Here is a 21,500-nt window from a genome sequence, read left to right on the forward strand (position 1 = left end):
GGAGGAGGAGGAGAACAGGAGGAACAGGAGGAGGAGGAGGAGAACAGGGGGAGGAGGAGAACAGGAGGAGGAGAACAGTAGGAGGAGAACAGGAGGAGGAGGAGAACAGGAGGAACAGGAGGAGGAGGAGAACAGGGGGAGGAGGAGAACAGGAGGAACAGGAGGAGGAGGAGGAGGAGGAGAACAGGAGGAACAGGAGGAGGAGAACAGGGAGGAGAACAGGAGGAGGAGGAGAACAGGAGGAACAGGAGGAGGAGGAGAACAGGAGGAACAGGAGGAGGAGAACAGGGAGGAGAACAGGAGGAGGAGGAGAACAGGAGGAACAGGAGGAGGAGAACAGGGAGGAGAACAGGAGGAGGAGGAGAACAGGAGGAGGAGGAGTTTAACATGTAATAATATTCAGTGACAGGTTGCGAGTTGAGCTCTGGTTGATTCTTCAGGTATAAATGAAGCTTCTGCCTCGACGATCCTCTTTTCCTTCTGCAGGTTCCAGCAGATGATGCAGAGCTTGAAGAACTCCATGGTCCTGGTCCTGGAGTCCTTAATCAACAGGTTTGAAGAAGACCAGCTGAGGAAGGAGGAGCAGCACCGTCAGTCCAACACCGACAACTGCTCCGACAGCGACTCCTCCTTCAACCAGGTCCGTTCCCCTGGACGCCATGATAACACGTCTGGCGGCGAGACGCCGCCTGCAGCCGCTGGCCGCCTGCAGCCGCTGGCCGCCTGCAGCCGCTGGCCGCCGCCTGCAGCCGCTGGCCGCCGCCTGCAGCCGCTGGCCGCCTGCAGCCGCTCGCCGCCGCCTGCAGCCGCTGGCCGCCGCCTGCAGCCGCTGGCCGCCTGCAGCCGCTGGCCGCCTGCAGCCGCTCGCCGCCGCCTGCAGCCGCTGGCCGCCGCCTGCAGCCGCTGGCCGCCGCCTGCAGCCGCTCGCCGCCGCCTGCAGCCGCTCGCCGCCGCCTGCAGCCGCTCGCCGCCTGCAGCCGCTGGCCGCCTGCAGCCGCTGGCCGCCTGCAGCCGCTCGCCGCCGCCTGCAGCCGCTGGCCGCCTGGCGTCAAGCAGGAAACCAGCTCACAGTCGTTCTCTCTGATTTCCCACTTTGCTCCTCCAGAGTTACGCCTTCATCAGACAAGAGCAGCTGCAAGTTCTGGCTGAAAAACTCGACATCGGAAAACCCAAACAGGTACAAAGAGCAAGATGAACAGAACCGCTTGGTTTCAGTGTTTCGCTTCGGGTCAAGAGGAAGTGCGTCCCTGATCACGTCAGCAGGTTTTAGAAATGATTTCAGATATTTTCTCAGGGATCCACCAATACCACGTTTTTAAAGGAGGAGTACTAACCTTTAGCTACTTTCCAATACTGAGTACCAATATGAGTATTTATCTAATTTATACTCCATATGAAAACTCGTTAGCATGTAGCATGTAGCTCAGAGTCATGCGCTAAGCAGTTAAACTACTGAGGGACATCGTTCTATCTCTGCTGGTCCAAACATCGCCGCTGATGAAGTTGCTGGTTTTGTTCGAAATATCGTTCTGACAAAAAATCAAGAGAAGCAACGTCGACCGCACGTTTGTGAATCTCAATCCGCTCAATCCTGCAGGCGACGTTGCTGACGTCACATAGTACTCTCTCACAGGTACGAGTACAAGTACTCCGTGCAATATCAGACCTGACAGCCAATACTGGAATCGGTATCGGTGCGTCCTTTTATATAATCTGTGGGTGTAAGGTCACCTGCCTAGCTTAGCCTAGCTTAGCCTAGCTTAGCTTAGCTGTTTTCTGAAGTGAATGAACATGAGCTTTACAGAACTAGAATGTTCTAGAACTCTGAACAAATGCTGCGTGTCACCACGTCTCCTGATGATGATGATGATGATGATGATGATGATGATGATGATGATGATTTGTTCAGGTGCGCTGGCAGGCTCTCCAGGCCCTCTGCTGTGCTCCTCCATCTGACGTGCTGAGCTGCGACAGCTGGACCGGCCTGCGCAGGAACCTGTGTGCAGCTCTGGCCGAGGCCGACCCCGACCTCAGCGTGAGTCCCTGTAGCCGCTCTACCATATTGTCTGGACTATAGGTCACACCTGACTCCCTGCAGCTGCTCTACTGTATTGTCTGGACTATAGGTCACACCTGACTCCCTGCAGCTGCTCTACTGTATTGTCTGGACTATAGGTCACACCTGACTCCCTGCAGCCGCTCTACCGTATTGTCTGGACTATAGGTCACACCTGACTCCCTGCAGCCGCTCTACCGTATTGTCTGGATTATAGGTCACACCTGACTCCCTGCAGCCGCTCTACCGTATTGTCTGGATTATAGGTCACACCTGACTCCCTGCAGCTGCTCTACCGTATTGTCTGGACTATAGGTCACACCTGAGTTCCTGCAGCCGCTCTACCGTATTGTCTGGACTATAGGTCACACCTGAGTCCCTGCAGCCGCTCTACCGTATTGTCTGGACTATAGGTCACACCTGAGTCACTGCAGCCGCTCTACCGTATTGTCTGGACTATAGGTCACACCTGAGTCCCTGCAGCCGCTCTACCGTATTGTCTGGACTATAGGTCACACCTGAGTCACTGCAGCCGCTCTACCGTATTGTCTGGACTATAGGTCACACCTAAATGGCAGCATGCTCGTGGTGCCTGAGCTCAGGTACTCATATGTTTGCTTCTTGAAGCATGATCAGCAAAATGACTAGAAACGTTGAAACTCATAGTCCAGACAATATGGTAGTATTTTATTTAACTATTCAGTGTTTATATTTGATTTGATTGTTTTCTTCTAAATCAGGACTCACATTAATTTCTGTGACTTATTGTCTGGAAAATACGATATTAAAACAAATGTCTTTGAGATTGAATATTTACCGAAGTGTGTGTGTGTGTGTGTGTGTGTGTGTGTGTGTGTGTGTGTGTGTGTGTGTGTGTGTGTGTGTGACACAGGATCTGGTGCTGCAGTTCTTTTCTAGAAGCTTCTCCTCCTCTCCGCTGAGCGTGACTCGAGAAATCTACAGCAGCCTGGGTGAAACACACACACACACACACACACACACACACACACACACACACACACACACACACACACACACACACACACACACACACACACACACACACACACACACACACACACACACACACACACACACACACACACACACACACACACACTCACTACCTGTTCTAACCAGAAGCGTTTCCCCGGAGCAGGTAAAAGTGTGGAGTCGTCGTTTCTGTCTGGGAAGCTGACCTTCCCCAGTGGATCTTCAGTTCTGGACGTTAACGCAGTGGAGATCAGCCGCCTGCTCAAACAGGTGCAGCTTCACACCTCTGACATCTCCATCAGTTACACCTGAACAGCAGAACTTCTCCTCTTTCCAATTCAGATCCGACTGATGAACGACTTTCAAAAGGACGTGACGACTTTCTGGATCCGACACCCGGAGATGTGAGTGAATGTTGTGTTTTATTCTGGGAGCTCGTCGACCCGAGGTCAGCGCCCCGCAGCTCCCTGACGCTCTCTTAAACCTTCTGTACACAGACTCACCACTCCAAGCGTCCTGGGCCAAATGGCTGAAATGAGAAAAACTGTAAACTGCAAATAATTAAATTAAAACCAAACTCAAAACAAAAGGGCTAAAGCTGCAATCATGGAACCAAACTATGTAGATCCAGAGCTACACTCGGTAGAGCGCAGACCTTCGCCAAAGCCACATTTCTTTGTGGAACCGAGTCAGCATCGCTAGGAGGCCTGTCACGATAAAAAAGTCTGCTGGACGATAAATTGTTGCCTCGTGTTGAGCCGTGTTCATAACACCAGAGCGAGCGCCGCTCACTAACGCCAGAGCGAGCGCCTCTCACTAACACCAGAGCGAGCGCCGCTCACTAACACCAGAGCGAGCGCCGCTCACTAACGCCAGAGCGAGCGCCGCTCACTAACGCCAGAGTGAGCGCCTCTCACTAACACCAGAGTGAGCGCCTCTCACTAACGCCAGAGGGAGCGCCTCTCACTAACGCCAGAGTGAGCGCCGCTCACTAACGCCAGAGCGAGCGCCTCTCACTAACGCCAGAGCGAGCGCCTCTCACTAACGCCAGAGCGAGCGCCTCTCACTAACGCCAGAGTGAGCGCCGCTCACTAACGCCACAGTGAGCGCCTCTCAATAACGCCAGAGCGAGCGCCGCTCACTAACGCCAGAGCGAGCGCCGCTCACTAACGCCAGAGTGAGCGCCGCTCACTAACGCCAGAGTGAGCGCCGCTCACTAACGCCAGAGCGAGAGCCGCTCACTAACGCCAGAGTGAGCGCCGCTCACTAACGCCAGAGTGAGCGCCGCTCACAGTGACGTCTTTGGTAAAGGAAACTTTCTCCGGCCTGGAAAACTGATCCAGCTCATTTTGAATTGTCGTCCAGTTAATTGATTTATTGATTATCACGACAGGTCTAATCACTAGCATGTTAGCCATTAGCTCATACCGATGCTAACTAGCCTGTCAGGTAGCTACATCACTGTGAAACACTGAGCGTCTCCATGGTAACAGACGCTGATCTCCTTTGATCTCCTCCCTGAGGTGCCTCTCTCATCCACGTTGTCAGGGACAGTTTTTCACCGCTTGTGTTTCTTTCTTCAGAAACGTTTAGTCGTTAAAGTCCCAGATCGTAATGGACCGGTCCTTGGATGATGATAAATCATCCCTGAAGAGTTCATGGTTCACTTGGTAAAATACATACAGTACGTACAAACCAATAAATAAATACACACAGATGGAAACAAAACCTTCTTGGACAACATTGGTTGGTCGCCCAACTTCGTTGGCGAACGTAACAAATATATTAAAATCAAAATAAATTAAGACTCGATCCAAAAACATAAACTTCTCGCTAAACTTGGTTTGCGTTGAAGGTAAAAACAGCCAAAGGGTCTGAAGGTACAAGCAGAAGAATCAACCTGTTCAGGACTTTCCAGCAAGTTTAGACATTTTGTTGAGTTTTTCTTTGTCTCTTTCTTCTTCTTCTCTCTTGTTGTCTTAAGCCAGTCCTGGAATTCCAGCCATCTCTCATATCGGTGGTTTTGTTGTGGTAATTGTTTGAACCTGCTTCAGATTCATGGAGGAAGTGATCGAGAGCACCTTCTCCTTGTTGACGCTCCATCAGGAGTTCGGCTCGGCCGCCACAGACAAACATCTGGAACCCGTTCACCTGCTGGCTTTACTGGACGTTAGAGCCTCCTGGTTTAAAAAGTGGATGGTGTGTATGGCATGCTGTGTGTTCTTACGTGGTGTCATACAGAACATCATGACCTTCTCCTCCGTCCCTCAGCATGGTTACTACAGCAGAACGGTGGTTCTCCGGCTCCTGGAGAGAAGATATAAGTCTTTGGTGAGTCCTTTAATAATCAATATCTCTCACTAACACCCCTTTAATAATCAATATCTCTCACTAATACCCCTTTAATAATCAATATCTCTCACTAACACCTCTGTGCCTCCAAGATGGCCGACTCAGGCCCGTTTATACGACCTTCAAGTAAAAACATCACACTTCCGTTGCGTTCTGAGCGTCTCTGCTGATGCAACGTGAACATTTTAACTTTCCAAAGCGTTTTATCGTCCGTTCACACAGCAACGTTTTAAAATGCCCACCACGGGAAATATTAGTAGGAATTCTGCACATGCTCAGTAGAGCCAATCAGAACAACCTGGTACTTTTATTTTGACAGTCACCGTAATAACAATCCAACCTGGTACTTTTATTTTGACAGTCATCGTAATAACAATCCACCTTGGTACTTTTATTTTGACAGTCAGCGTAATAACAATCCAACCTGGTACTTTTATTTTGACAGTCATCGTAATAACAATCCACCTTGGTACTTTTATTTTGACAGTCACTGTAATAACAATCCACCTTGGTAGTTTTATTTCGTGGCTGTAACCACTCACCAGTATTGATCCTGTAAACGAAGCATGAGACGAGTGTGGAACAGTCAGAAACCAGACGAGTCACGTTGACGTTCACCAGCGGATCGTTTCCTCTCAAACCGCCGACTCGTACTTCTGAGATGCTGACTGCTGAAAGTTTGTGTGAAAAACTGTGAAGAACACTGGATTAGTTCTTCTGCTCTGTGGTCGCTGGGATTCATGAGAGGAAGTGATTCCAGGCGACGGGTTGGGTGTCCTGTTCCTGCAGGTGGTTGCGGCGCTGCAGCAGTGTCTTCAGTACAGCCACGCCTGCAGACGATTGGCCGAGGAGACGAGCGGCCCGCCGGCCGGCGAGCCGCAGACCTACGGTGAGTAGAACTCTCCTCGGACTCAGCAGCTTTTCATCCCTCACAGGAAATTCCAGATGATTTTCAAAATAAATTTTTTCAAACAAAGGCAATTTATAAATTAAGGGGGGTGTTGATGTTTGAAACCGAATTAATTAATTCAGGCAAAACTAGAAGGTGAAAGTATTGAGGGACATTCTAAAGATATTTTAGAGCCTTTGAGCAACACGCCTGCCGCTCTATCGGCCATCTCTTCTGAAGCTGGACCGTCCAAATGACCGTCTGGTCAGCGGTTGTAACTGACAAAGTATTTAGTTGATGTTTTCCTGGAACAAACCTTTTCCTCTAGTTTTCATCCTGGAATCAAACTGTGGGACTTCTTGTTGTGAGGCAGCCATGCTCACCACTTCTCCACCGTGCAACTTTCATGAAATATGTTTGACTCTCTGGTTTTCACATGAACATTAAAGGGATAGAAGCTCTGCAGACGCTGCCGCTGCTCTCTGCTCGTATTATCAGAGAACATTCATCTCACGGCGGGAAAAGTTCAGGATTTATTCTAGAAGAGTTCCAGTTTCTTTCTGTTTTTATTTCCAGACTCTGCGTTCCCAAGAGGCTTCCATCATCTGGTACCATTTAACTACAGTTTTCTTTGAAAACATATTTGCAGAACGTTCTCTTAACTTGACCTGGGAGCAGGAATCATGGCTGAGCAGGGAAACCAGTTTGACTCTGGATCAATCAGCTGTTATTTCTGCTTTCATGGTTCACAGAGTTCTCCACAGAACATCCAAACCTTTAGAAACAGTAGAGAGAGGAAGGGTTCCTACTCCCACCAGATTAAACAGGTTTCCCTGTTCTAGGGAGAACCTTTGTTTTTAGATAAAATCTTTGAACATGAAGTCAACCTGTCAAGAACCTGAAAAAGGACATCCGACACATCTAAATGACTCAACAAACTGCTGTATTTGTGTCTATATGTATAAAACTGAAGACGGACACGAGAAACACAGAGCCGGTTGGTATCGGGTCCAAAAAGAGAAAGAGCACTGTTAAGGAGAGAAGGAACCCTGAAGCACGGAGACGTCAGCAGACCAGGGGAACCAGGAAGGTGGAGGAAGGAACAAAGAGTGACAGGTTGTTTCTGCTGTTTCAGGTTCAGCTCAGAGGAGCAGCTACTCTGGAGAGGAGCTGGAATACGCCCACTTCGTCCACTCGCTGTGCATGCTGGGAAAAATCCTCCTCTACGCCAACGGAAGGAAGCTCTTTCCCGTCCAAACCAGGAAACACAAAGGTACTCGTGTACTCGTTCACCAGTCGATGACTGTCAGAATAAGAGCACTAACTGGGCTTGTCGTTTGGATCAGCTCGTTGAAAATTGTCCGACAGCTTCCAATGTGGAAGTTTTCAAAAATGCTCCGACTCCCTGGAAACTACGGAAAAAACTACTTTTAGAAAAATGTTTGGGTTTCCTCTCCGTGGAAACGTTGGGAAAGTGCAGTTTTTGTGACACCCTGCCCCCGCCATGCGCTCGGGGTTCCCCTCCATCATAAAGTTCATTTCCTGAGTCACACATGGAAACTTCTTCTTTTTTCTTACAAACATCCGACACTGTGAGGATCAAAAGAGTTTAAATGTTTTCCTGTTTAATGAGCTTTAATCTTCCCAGCATTCTCTTCTCTATGTCTTTACATCGGTGGCTTCATTACATGAAAACAGCACCCACTAGTGGCCACACATGAAAAATAACACTTTTCTGAATTGAAAAGAAAAAGGATGTGGAGTGACGGGGCGTAACGAGCCGGGGGTGGAGGGTCTGTGGGGGAACGGCGTTCAGGTCGGCGGTTTGTTCCGATTCGTCACGACGGGAAAACAGTTTGTTTCACTGCGACTCGTCCATGGATCCACGAAGCACAGGATTCTCCTCCAGTCTGGATTATCTCTGATCGTCCCACCTGCTTTCTCCCCTCTAAAGGTTTGATAAGAGTTGATGTATAAACTCTCCGCTGGTTTCAATCAATAACCGGCAGTTAAAGGGACACACACCTCCCTTTTACTGCCTCCGCCTGAGCCCCGGGACTAACCAGTCTCTACGATACATAATCTCTCTGAGGAATGTGTGATGGGCTCAGCACTCCCTCCTCGCCTCGCTGTAATCTCTAGTAAAGTTACATAAGAGCAGGAAGATGATTCAAACACACCTTCACTCTCCTCCCAAACAGAGTCACGCTTCGTCTGCGTCTCGCCAGTCATTCCTGTAAAAGACGGGTTGATGATGAGCAACACTGTGATTCTGGTTCCTCTCTGGGTTCTCAGAACCTCAGCATGTCTTTAACTCTCTGTTCCTGAGCTTCTATTTATCCTCGACACTTTGAATGGAAACAATTAAATCCATATTCAACCCGTCTTCCTCACTGGAAGTTGCTGTCTCCGCCGCTCGCTGTCCTCTTCTAGTGAAAAAGCAGTTGATCATTTATTGAGCGCAGTAGCGAGCGGCAGTAGATAGAAGGTTCCATCTATTGTTTGAGTATTGTGGATTTCCTCTAAAAGACGAACAGCAGCACCTACTAGTGGCCCAACATGAAAACCACATCGTTTTCAGTGTTTCTGCCGATTCGGTTTGAAACCTTGAGAACAACTTGAATGTCAAACGAGGCGTCAGCCTGATTCCAGTCACGTCACTTCAGGTTCTAGTTTCTCACTTTCCTCTGGTTGCTTGATAAGCAGGAGGAACTTTCTACATCAGTCAGAAGAAGATCTGTCGTTTTTTAATCAGTTTCCTTGATTTTGTCAGACTGAGAATATCTGCAATCAGAGGATCGACGCTTGTGACTGACGTGGTAAACAGCACCTCGTGTAGAAGTCCTGAGAGAAGGAAACACTCCACTCTACAGAAACTCTTCACCTCCACCGCGCCGCCTCTCGGCGTGCTGACTCAGCGCGCTGACTCAGCGCTTTACAACCTCTGTGTTTCAGAACCGGTCGGCCTGACGGACCTGGTGGTCGCCCTGATAAACATCATGTACCGACACCCCGAGGCTCCGCCCAGCCACACCCCCCACACAGGTGCAGTGTCTCTCTCTCACACACACACACACACACACACACACACACACACACACACACACACACACACACACACACACACACACACACACACACACACACACACACACACACACACACACACACACACACCCAGATTAGCGTCAGGTGTCTAGAACACAGTCACGCTCCTGACTCCGTATCTTTATCTTGAACCTTGAACCGAGTCGTGTTGCATCACAGTCGACTGCCGGGACATTTTATTGCTCAGGAGTTCTGATCAGGTCCAACAGACAGAATCCAGAGTGGATCATGACTCAGACTGACCCTCCTTACAGGTCAGGTGGTTCTTGGCTCATCTTGGACTTTCTGTAAATAAACACACCTTTAAGGCGAGACGCTAACTCAATCCCCGACGGGTCCATCCTTCTCCGCCTCCTTCTCCACCTCCTTCTCCACCTCCTTCTCCACCCGCCTCCTTCTCCACCTCCTTCTCCACCCGCCTCCTTCTCCACCTCCTTCTCCACCCGCCTCCTTCTCCACCTCCTTCTCCACCTCCTTCTCCACCTCCTTCTCCACCTCCTTCTCCACCTCCTTCTCCACCCGCCTCCTGCAGGGCTGTGGAGGGATTATTGCTGAAAAAGGTTTGGGTTACGTGTAAAAGTGTAATTAGTAGTTGTGTACCTGTAGAATTATTTTCCTCTCCACAAATACAAGACCACACACACACACACACACACACACACACACACACACACACACACACACACATTCTTAATTACAGGAGCACAAATCATTTTTTTATAAAGTCACATTAAAAAACTTACAAACTCACGTTTTCTACAGTTGTTGTCGTACATGAAAATTATATTTGTTCTCCTGAATCAGTGTGAAGTTCAATTGTAGGAAAAATGATGGTAATTGATAATTGATGGTACACAAGTACAAAATCCACTTTTACAAGTGCCCCAAACCTTTTTCACCAATAATCCCTCCAGACAAGGTATGTGTGTGTGAAATACTGTACTGCAGTACTGAACCAGACTCAAGCAGTAAACATGTGTATACAGTACACATTTCCTACTTTTCTTTTTATGTCATTCTGTTAACTCGTAAATAATACTCTCATATAAACCTTTCCTCAACACACCAGAGTGACAGAGGTTAGGGGTTAGAGGTTAGAGGTCAGAGGTTAGGGGTCAGAGGTTAGGGGTCAGAGGTTAAGAGTCAGAGGTTAGAGGTTAGGAGTCAGAGGTTAGGGGTCAGAGGTTAAGAGTCAGAGGTTAGGAGTCAGAGGTTAGGAGTCAGAGGTTAGGAGTCAGAGGTTAGGGGTTAGAGGTTAGGGGTTAGAGGTTAGGGGTTAGAGGTTAGGGGTTAGAGGTTAGGAGTCAGAGGTTAGGGGTTAGAGGTTAGGGGTTAGGAGTCAGAGGTTAGAGGTTAGGAGTCAGAGGTTAGGGGTTAGAGGTTAGGGGTTAGAGGTTAGGGGTTAGAGGTTAGGGGTTAGAGGTTAGGAGTCAGAGGTTAGGGGTTAGAGGTTAGAGGTTAGGGGGTCAGAGTTTAGGGGTCAGAGGTCAGAGTCACTCGCAGGCCGCAGAGGGAGGAGTCAAGCGTTGCAGTCAGGAGGAATTGTTCAAGCAGGTAGACAGGAATTCAGCAGGTGTTTCAGGAAGAAGTGAAAGATCTGTTAATATTTTAATATTCAAACTTCAGTCGACAATCAAGTCTGAATCAGTAAAACTGGAAACAACTGCAGTGTGTCAATCTATCACCTTTATTCACCATAAAGAGACACAGTCCTTCAGGTTTCTTCACTAGAACCACCATCGCTGGTTTAATACACGATTGACATGATAGAACATTGTGACGAAGCTAATAAATAAAATAAATCTGACATAAGTGAGAGTGGCTATGTTGGCTGCTCTGGCTCTATAACCGTTTTGAATCTATAATCTTCTGTCTGATTCCTTTATTCAGGAATATGGAAACTTTTGTTCTGTATTTATTTATTTATTTATTTATTCTTTGATTTTTTTACAATGAATGAAATAAGTTGACTAACTATTGAAAAATGTGAGATCAAAGTGTTGCTGGTCCTCAGACTCTCTGTCCCCCGGCGCTCTGGTCATGGAGCTGCTCTGGACGCTCTGCGAACGGGACGAGTGTGCTGCCGAGTGTCTCCACCAGGGGGCGGTCCTGGAGACACTGCTGGACCCTGTGATGCTGCTGCTCCAAGGACAGCAGGTCTCACACACACACACACACACACACACACACACACACACACACACACACACACACACACACACACACACACACACACACACACACACACACACACACACACACACACACACACACACACACACACACACACACACAGCTGTAACGGTCCGTCCTCAGGTCCAGCTGAAGTCTCCGGTGGCGACCCTGACGCTCATCGCTGATGTTTTGGCTCGAATAGCAAACACAGACGGAGGATTATCGCTCTTCTTGTATGAGAAGAAGCTGGAGGTGGAGCGCAGTGAGGGGTGAGACGACGCCACTCGTTCTATCTGTGTGAAGTGAGAAATAAGACGGGGAATCATCTAAACAGTCATAGGTTCAATTCCAGCATCTCATTTCTCTTTTAGAAAAAAAAAATCCAGTCTGAAACTGAAAGTTTGTCAAAGAGACTTTACTTTAGAAAAAATGGTGTTTTGGAGCCGCAGAGTCAGAGTGAAGAGAGACGCTGAAGAAGAAGGTCCAGAAATATGGGATTGAAATATAAATGTAATTGTGAGTCAGTGGACCAGTTCTATCTGAACGCTCTGTGGTGAGAGGAGCAGCTGGACTTCAGTCCATCTTTTGCTCTGCAGGACGTCAGCAGCTCACGTCATCGTCCGCTTCACCCTGAGGCTGCTGGGTAATGACCTGCCGGCGCTCGCCCACTGCCAGGGTCACCACTGGGCTCTGTGTGGAGCGTTTATCTTCGTCTGCCGGCAGTTCTACAACACGTGTGAAGGTCTGCAGGTGGTGCTGCCGTACGGCCTGCACACGGCCGTGTCCCAGGCCTGGAGACAGGTCCGTCTCTCTCACAGCTGTCCTGCAGTACGAGGACACGCCCTAGAACCACGGCACTGACAACTCATCTGTCATCTGACTCTTTTATACTATACGGATTTTATAATATCTGTTTTTATTATTGTGTTTAATGATTCTATTTTATTTATAATTTCTTCACAAAAACTGAGTTTCAAAGAATTTTATTTTTTCCCCATTTATTTGTTTATTTATTTATTTATTTATTTATTTATTTATTTATTTATTTATTTATTTATTTATTTATTTATTTATTTATTTATTTATTTATTTATTTATTGATTTATTGTAATTCTAATCATTAAGGCTTCGAGCTAAAAATGGTAAACACAGCTTTAAAAAAAATCTTATTACAATAATCTTACAAAATATTTTTGAATTTAAAAAGTTTCTTTTTTTCTTTCTTTTTTTCTCTTTTGACGTTTTTTTGTCTTTTTCTTCAGTTTATTTGGATTTTTGTTTGTTCTTTTCTTTCTTTTTTCTTTTCCTTAAAAAAATCCCAGTTAATATTTTGTTGACGTTCAGAATAAATATGTTGATGTTTTGTGGGTCGTGCTTCTGTCTAGATGAGTTCCGTCTCAGAAAGAGTTCCCACCCCGGTACCTGGAGCCAGCGCTGGAGCCTCCACCCAGGAGACGCAGAACCTGTGAGTACACACACACCTTCATACCGTCAGTGGCCACTAGGTGTCTCTGTATGACAACAGAAAGCTGCTACCGTTTAGCGTCCAAGGCTAACCGTGGGCAAAAAGCTGGAAGTCCAGAGCAACAAATTGACTGAAGGTTCTAGAGCAGCAGCTCATCAACCTGCATCATCAACCAAGCAGTTTAATCTGAAAATAAAACCATTGTACTTCTTCATAACACGTTTCTTCGACAGGTGTGACATACAGCCTTGAAAGTACAGTACAGGTGTGGCATACAGCCTTGAAAGTACAGTACAGGTGTGGCATACAGCCTTGAAAGTACAGTACAGGTGTGACATACAGCCTTGAAGGTACAGTACAGGTGTGGCATACAACCTTGAAAGTACAGTACAGGTGTGACATACAGCCTTGAAAGTACAGTACAGGTGTGGCATACAGCCTTGAAAGTACAGTACAGGTGTGGCATACAACCTTGAAAGTACAGTACAGGTGTGACATACAGCCTTGAAAGTACAGTACAGGTGTGGCATACAACCTTGAAAGTACAGTACAGGTGTGACATACAGCCTTGAAAGTACAGTACAGGTGTGGCATACAACCTTGAAAGTACAGTACAGGTGTGACATACAGCCTTGAAAGTACAGTACAGGTGTGGCATACAACCTTGAAAGTACAGTACAGGTGTGACATACAACCTTGAAAGTACAGTACAGGTGTGACATACAACCTTGAAAGTACAGTACAGGTGTGACATACAGCCTTGAAAGTACAGTACAGGTGTGGCATACAACCTTGAAAGTACAGTACAGGTGTGACATACAGCCTTGAAAGTACAGTACAGGTGTGGCATACAACCTTGAAAGTACAGTACAGGTGTGACATACAGCCTTGAAAGTACAGTACAGGTGTGGCGTGGAGCTTCTAAAACTTTGATCGTTTTCCTGGAATAGGAATGTAATTCTCCTCTCAGAGTTTCTTCTGAAACATAGTACCACTGACAGGAACTCAACTTCTCTCACACACACACACACACACACACACACACACACACACACACACACACACACACACACACACACACACACACACACACACACACACACACACACACACACACACACACACACACACACACAGACAGACAGACAGACAGACAGACAGACAGACAGACAGACAGACAGACAGACAGACAGACACAGTAGAAAGCTCGGTCGTTATCAGGATTGTTAGAAGATAATCAATGTCGATCGCTCCACCTTTTGAACTGCCTCCTGGAGGGTAGCATAGTGAGGGTGGCGCCCCCTGGTGGCCCCCACAGGGCTTCAGGCTGGGGTTTATTGGAAGTATAAAATAACGTGACAGTTACACACTATATATGAAGACTATACAGATACTGTATGTCACATTAGATGAATAGTACTAACTTTTTTTAATTAAAGATGAACTATTTATTCATGAAGTATATATATATATATATATATATATATATATATATATATATATATATATATAAATTTATGTATTTCTAGTTGAAAATATAAATAAAACAAATATATGAACTATTTTGGCAAATACTTTTTAAGGACATATATTAAGGAATTATAATTCAGACATTATAAATGAACAGAGACATTATTAATATCTGAAGTTGTTTAATTTAGTGTCGTAGAAAAGACCACCGAACTCAAGACCCGGTCAAGACCAAAACCGTTCTCGAGTCTTCAAAACGAGTTCTATTGAACAATTTCTGCTAAATTCTTCTTTGCACTCTGGACAATCCCTCCACTGCCACATTGACAGCCTTGTCTCGGTCTAAACATTAGAAGGACCAGGAATCGTCATGCACCATGAAAAAGCAGCAGATATTCCGATGTTGTTCCCTGTGGCGACGGGTCCTGAGAGAGAATCCTCAGCCTCTCCACTGCCTTGCTCACAGGATGCTCTGGGAGGAAACGCTGTTGGACGGCCTGCTGAACTTTGCTGCGACGCCTAAAGGCCTCCTGCTGCTGCAGCAGACCGGCGCCATCAACGAGTGCGTCTCCTACATGTTCTCCCGCTTCACCAAGAAGCTGCAGGTATTCAGGCTGTCAAGCATCAGTTTCCTGTTTTGTAGCTCCCCCTGGTGGTGACGACTGGTCGTTCCTCTGTCGTGCGTTAGGTGGCAGTGTTGAGTCCGAACTGACTGGGGGAGTATGTGCTGCGTTTTAATGACTCCTGATGGTCCGCGGACCAGAACCGACCAAACTCTGAGGCCCGAGCTGAAATATCACGACGCTGCCATGAAGGCTAGCTAACTAGCATTAGCCTCAGCGCTGCGCTGTCAGGGGGAGTTTGTAAAAACTCCCAGAATGCAACAGTAATAGGAGAAGTTTTCTGGACATTCCAGACCAGAAGGTTTAAGTAAAATACATTTATGTTGAGATTGTAGTTCCTTTCTGTAGTAATTGTTTGGTCGTCTCGTGTACTCTGCCACTAAAGAAAAACTGTAAAGTTTCAATTTAAAGCTCTTTATAGATTTTTTTTAGCGGTTTCCACCAGAGGAAGCTGGGCTGCATGTGACACTTTGACGCTCTCATTGTGTGGATGAAGCCTGGAGCGTAGCCACAGCCGCACCCTCCAGTGGCTCAATACACCACCTTGTGGTACAAACTAGTACTGCAGGACTACACAGGCCGGGGACAGTCTGTAGAGTTTAGGAGGTGGAGCAGAACCTGACGCTGTTGTTTTGTCTCATTCAGCTGCTTCACAGTCAGGAGGTTTGATTACTGAGGTAGAATAACAAGGTGGTTAGAAAAGCCCCTCTAGTTAAACTGTAAGCTGCTCTTCCTCCTTCGCTGGAACCCGAGGGCGTGTTCAGGTGCTGATAAGCTCATATGGTTACAGATTGATCCTCGCTTCTCTTTGTGTCCTGGTAGCGTTCCTCCTTTTTAATCCTCGCCGCTATCAAGATGCCAAAGTCGTTGTGCGTCGCTCCAGTGGCTCGGCGCCACAGCGACTGCAGCTCTGTAATCCAATAAACCAGAGCGAGATCGGAGATACGGAGCTCCAGGAACGCTGAGCTTTAATCCCTGACGGGGAAACACAAAGAAACCGAGCAAATCACTGCATGGTACAAAAACATGACTCCACCCATCTCCTCTACTCTCAACTCTTCCCTCTAGTTGTGTCTCCAGCTCCTCTAATGGCGCCGCCAGCACCTCAGAAAGGTTCTGGTAAACAGCAGGGCTCGGTTCTGTGGCACGTTACATTATGTAAAATAAAAGACTCTTATCTTCTGGCTATAAAAAGACCAAGCAGCTGAACTGTCTAACAAACCGACAGAAAACAAAGAGTCAAAGTTAAAATGCTACGAAACAGTTCAAGGAAAGGAAAAACTCCAAAATGAGTCAGAATGACTTCAGGAATTAAAACAAATAAAACAATTTAAAAAGATAAAACAGTTAGAAAAATATAAAAAACAGCCTGAAATGAAAAAGAGAGACAAAGAGTGAAAATGGGTAAAAAAGCTATAAAGTAAATATATATAGTATATATAGTATATACATATATGTAAACATGGGACATGTCGTTTTATTGTGAAGGGTGAATATTGTGTTTCATGTGGTAGAAAGACGTTTTGACCTTAAATGTTGCGGCGAGGGGAAACGTCCCGCCGCTCGCCGTTTACACGCTCCGCTAACTGCGCTAACTCCGCTAACTCCGCTAACTGCGTGTCTCTCGTCACACTAGGAGACTCTAGTCCTCCTAGTTTTAGTGGCGACGTTGTTCCGGATTCACCGAGACGACGGCTCAGAAATACTGAAATACTGAAATACTGAAATATTGAAATACACATCGGGTCTGATTAAAAACGCTGCAAATATAGTTTATCAATCTACTTTTCTTTAGAATGTTGATCAACAGACGGATTAATCTGAATTAATCTTTATGGCTGATTGAGACGCAAAATACACAAATATAATAGATAAATACTGAAAATAAATACTGAGACAAACTTTAATGTGTTAATATTTAAGTTCCAACAATGACAAAGTTGTGAAACCAAATTTAATGTTTATTAAACATTTAGATTGAATATTAATCTGATAAAGTGGAACGGATGTAAAAATCTGAATAGAATTTCATCTATAAGATAATAAAATATAAGATGAAATATAGTGTGTGTGTGTGTGTGTGTGTGTGTGTGTGTGTGTGTGTGTGTGTGTGTGTGTGTGTGTGTGTGTGAGATCATTATTCTTAGTACTATGGTTACATTTTGGGTTCCAGTGGTTCTGGTGGTTCTGGTGGTTCTAGTGGTTCTGGTGGTTCTGGTGGTTCTGGTGGTTCTGGTGGTTCTAGTGGTTCTGGTGATTCTGGTGGTTCCGGTGGTTCCGGTGGTTCCGGTGGTTCTGGTGGTTCCAGTGGTTCCGGTGGTTCCGGTGGTTCTGGTGGTTCCGGTGGTTCCAGTGGTTCCGGTGGTTCCGGTGGTTCCGGTGGTTCCGGTGGTTCCAGTGGTTCCGGTGGTTCCGGTGGTTCTGGTGGTTCTGGTGTTTCTGGTGGTTCCGGTGGTTCCAGTGGTTCAGGTGGTTCCGGTGGTTCTGGTGGTTCTGGTTGTGCAGCAGAGCAGCAGCTCCTCCATGTTCCTCAGACTTTACCTGTGCAGGTGAGTCGCTGTGAGAAGTTTGGCTACGGCGTGATGGTGACTCAGCTGGCCGCCACGGCGCCGGGGGTCCGGGCTCTACATGCCTCAGGTACAGCCTCCTTCACAACACTGTAACTGTAACTGTAACTGTAACTGTAACTACCAGCCTCCTTCACAACACTGTAACTGTAACTGTAACTGTAACTGTAACTACCAGCCTCCTAAACAACACTAACTGTAACTGTAACTGTAACTACCAGCCTCCTTCACAACACTGTAACTGTACCTGTGACGCTGCAGGGTTGGTCCGTGCGCTGGTCATGGAGCTGTGGTCTGCTCTGGAGAGCGGCGCTGATGATGTCAAAGCGGTCCGACCCAAACCGACACCCATGGAGCCCATCGACAGGAGCTGCCTCAAGGTGGGAACCTCGTAGAGCGACAGGGGGGCCAGATTAGAGATTATAGACCATGTTCTGTAATCTGATGTTAGAGGAGGACGATGCTCTATGATCTGGTGTTAGAGGAGGAAGATGCTCTATAATCTGGTGTTAGAGGTGGAAGATGCTCTATAATCTGGTGTTAGAGGAGGGAGATGCTCTATAATCTGGTGTTAGAGGAGGAAGATGCTCTATAATCTGGTGTTAGAGGTGGAAGATGCTCTATGATCTGGTGTTAGAGGAGGGAGATGCTCTACAATCTGGTGTTAGAGGAGGAAGATGCTCTATAATCTGGTGTTAGAGGAGGGAGATGCTCTACAATCTGGTGTTAGAGGAGGAAGATGCTCTATAATCTGGTGTTAGAGGAGGAAGATGCTCTATAATCTGGTGTTAGAGGAGGGAGATGCTCTACAATCTGGTGTTAGAGGAGGAAGATGCTCTATAATCTTGATCTCTGTATTTTGTATATTTTCTCATCATTTATATTCTTTAAATTTTCATAATAGTAAAATTTCCCATAAATGATGTTTTTGCTTCTAAGTAATTCTTTTGTTCCAGGAAATTCATTCAATTTTAATGCAGTTTTCTTTTTTTAAGTTCTATTTAACAATTTCTTAATTTTGTTTAAACATTTTTTATCATCTTTTTATTTGATTTAATTTTCGTATATTGTTTAAACTTTTCTTTTATCCTGTTCTTAAAATGAGTTACTACTTTTATCTTTGTTTATTAAAGTATTGATGTATTTGTTTTCACTGTGTCCCTTTACAAGTATTTTGAAGACTTTATTTAATAAAACACGTGTTTCTATTCAACCTTCCTGGCGTTGCAGTGCTGATGAACCTTTTAAAGTTTTGGTGGTTTCCTGTCCTCCCTGTCCTCCCTGTCCTCCCTGTGGTCCCCAGTCCTTCCTGTCCCTGGTCAACCTCCTGTCCTCCTCTGGCTCGGTGTGGGAGCTGCTGGGCCGCCAGCCTCTGGCCAATAAGAGCCTTTATCCTCTGAGAGAAGTGGCCTCCTCCATCCCAGTGAGTGTCCAGGCTGCAGTTCTCCCTGCTGCCACCTGAGGGCATGTTTGCACCACTTTATTGGAACAAGCTCACCCCCCCTCCGTCCACCACCAACACATCTGTTTCTGCCCTACAACTATTCCACTCTTGTACATTTCCACACGGTTTTTATTTTGCACCTTAACACGATGATTTTCTTCTTCTTCTTCTTTTAACCTCGCCAGGATTTGATTGACAGGCTGATTGCGGTGAATTCAGATGAGAAGATTCGTTCCCTCTTCCACTACGAGCAGTCTCACACGTTCGGCTTGAGGTGGGATGAATATCTATTCCTGAGTGGCATCTTTCTTTATGCTTTGATTACCCAGCGTTGAAAGGCTTTCAGTCGGACGGGAGCTGCGTGGGCGTTACTGAGCGCGCTGCAGTTTCCTCTCTAGATATTTGAAACGTCACATATTTCACCGTTTTTTCCCCCCAACAACTTTCAACTGTGGCTTGTTGTCCAATAACATTGTATTCACAGTGTATTCGCCCAAATCCAGCCTTGGTCCAGAGCTTCAGTCTAAAAGTCCCTCTGCTGAGAACAGGCTGGTTCCGTACCCAGCGCTAATGGCGACTATGGATTTATCGCTGTGGCTCCCAGAAACACAACCGAAGTAGTTTGAAGCAGAATCTGAGCAGAAGAAGCTCCTGAAGAAGTCGAGGCTCTGCGGCGGCAGAATGGTTAGCATGTCGTTACTGCTACTACCAGCTAGCTAACGCTAATGCTAGCTCCTGCTTCCTGCTACAGTTTTTCATATTATGCTGAATTTATTCAGTATATCAGTAATCTTTTGAAGTTTTCATCTCCCTGTGGGAGGGTCACAGTGAGTACCTCCACCAGAGGGAGGGGTTATTTCCCTGTATGACATCATGAAGGGACAATCTCTGATTTGAGCACTCAAAAGGAGCGAGTGAGGCAGAGGACAGACTTTCTTCACTTCAGGGCCTCATAAACAGGCTGTGAGGACAAGTATTACCACTAGAAAACCAGTAGAAAGTACATTTTGCTAACATGGGACCTTTAAAGTTGAAAGAGAAATTCCTTTAAGCTGCTTCATTGGGAGTTTGTCGTCGGGTGTTCGGTTATAGAACACTTCAGGTGAATCTTTGAAATGGAACAAAAGCTAAAAGAACTCCAAACTATTTACTTCAATCTACAGCCATTTACTGTATTTTCTAGATGAGAAGTTGGATTTATTTCATTTTGTTTGTCTTGTGGTGCTACGTGGCTGATCATATCATGTGTGACCACTAGATGGCACTGCATGGCAACATAAAGCTGCTATAGTACCACAAAAAAACCTAACAACCATTAATTGCTACTGTATTTGATTGACAGTGTCAATTACTCCAAAAAGAAAAATCTACACAGCAGAATTTAAAGTAATACTCAGAAACGGAAAGAGTTCAGAGTGAAGTAGTGAAGGACTGGAGAAGAGAAGAGAAACTGTGATGGTGAAGAAGAAAACAAAGACGGATAATCGTGGGCTAAAAGCAGAGGAACTATGACAGAAGGTTCTGGAACAGCTGGACCAGTAGGATCAATACTGCAATTACATCTGGACCTGGTGAAAGAAATGCAACTTCTATGTGATGTCGTCCTTCTCACATGTTTGACAGAGTGGAATTTATACAGTATTTTACCGTATTTCCCAGACTATAAGTCACAACGTTTTCACTAGCTTGGCAGGTTCTACGAGTTACAGACAACTATCCAATATTAACCAGTACATACCATCCAGGACCACTAGATGTCACTGTATGACAACGGAATGCTGCTACATTAAAACCTCTGATTGAGGGCTAAAAGCTCAACGGCCAGAGCTGAGGAACAATTTCACAGAGGCTTCTGGAACTAATGAATCAGGGCATAGGTATGGTAATGAGATTATTATTATTATTCTCCCTGGTTCTGTTCAGCAGCTTGGGCAAATAATATGATGTGACCTAGAACCTTCTTTTGCTCTTGAACAGGAAGAGACCTGGAGTCTCCTGCTGCTGCTGCTTTATTAGGAGCTGGTATGGCTGCTGGACAGAGAGGCGGGGGGGGGGGGGGGGCGCTCAGAGAGAGACGAGAGAGGGGGGGGGGGGGGCACTCAGAGAGAGAGAGACGAGAGGGGGGGGGCGCTCAAAGAGAGAGAGAAGAGGGGGGGGGGCGCTCAGAGAGAGAGAGACGAGAGGGGGGGGCACTCAGAGAGAGAGAGAAGAGGGGGGGGCGCTCAGAGAGAGAGAGAAGAGAGAGGGGGAAACGCTCAAAGAGAGAGAGACGAGAGGGGGGGGCGCTCAAAGAAAGAGAGAAGAGAGAGAGGGGGGGGCACTCAGAGAGAGAGAGAAGAGGGGGGGGGCGCTCAGAGA

The 21,500-nt window shown here is 46.5% G+C and overlaps 1 protein-coding gene across 1 annotated transcript in view; it reads left to right on the plus strand.

The window, feature by feature from the left end:
* tbc1d32 (TBC1 domain family, member 32) overlaps positions 1-21,500 on the plus strand; it is a 65,474-nt gene that overhangs the window by 4,956 nt on the left and 39,018 nt on the right. The window contains exons 4-23 of the mRNA XM_080490180.1: positions 487-640; positions 1,106-1,177; positions 1,910-2,035; positions 2,949-3,027; positions 3,216-3,319; positions 3,392-3,453; positions 5,104-5,248; positions 5,321-5,380; positions 6,191-6,290; positions 7,426-7,563; positions 9,246-9,335; positions 11,413-11,555; positions 11,715-11,842; positions 12,170-12,374; positions 12,959-13,038; positions 14,975-15,113; positions 17,681-17,768; positions 17,960-18,078; positions 19,002-19,121; positions 19,328-19,416. Of these exons, the coding sequence (XP_080346306.1) occupies positions 487-640; positions 1,106-1,177; positions 1,910-2,035; positions 2,949-3,027; positions 3,216-3,319; positions 3,392-3,453; positions 5,104-5,248; positions 5,321-5,380; positions 6,191-6,290; positions 7,426-7,563; positions 9,246-9,335; positions 11,413-11,555; positions 11,715-11,842; positions 12,170-12,374; positions 12,959-13,038; positions 14,975-15,113; positions 17,681-17,768; positions 17,960-18,078; positions 19,002-19,121; positions 19,328-19,416 (2,241 nt within the window). The remainder of the gene's footprint in view (positions 1-486; positions 641-1,105; positions 1,178-1,909; positions 2,036-2,948; positions 3,028-3,215; positions 3,320-3,391; positions 3,454-5,103; positions 5,249-5,320; positions 5,381-6,190; positions 6,291-7,425; positions 7,564-9,245; positions 9,336-11,412; positions 11,556-11,714; positions 11,843-12,169; positions 12,375-12,958; positions 13,039-14,974; positions 15,114-17,680; positions 17,769-17,959; positions 18,079-19,001; positions 19,122-19,327; positions 19,417-21,500) is intronic.

Source organism: Lipophrys pholis (genome assembly GCF_963383615.2).
Source record: "Lipophrys pholis genome assembly, chromosome: 21".
In the NCBI taxonomy this organism is placed as follows: domain Eukaryota; kingdom Metazoa; phylum Chordata; class Actinopteri; order Blenniiformes; family Blenniidae; genus Lipophrys; species Lipophrys pholis.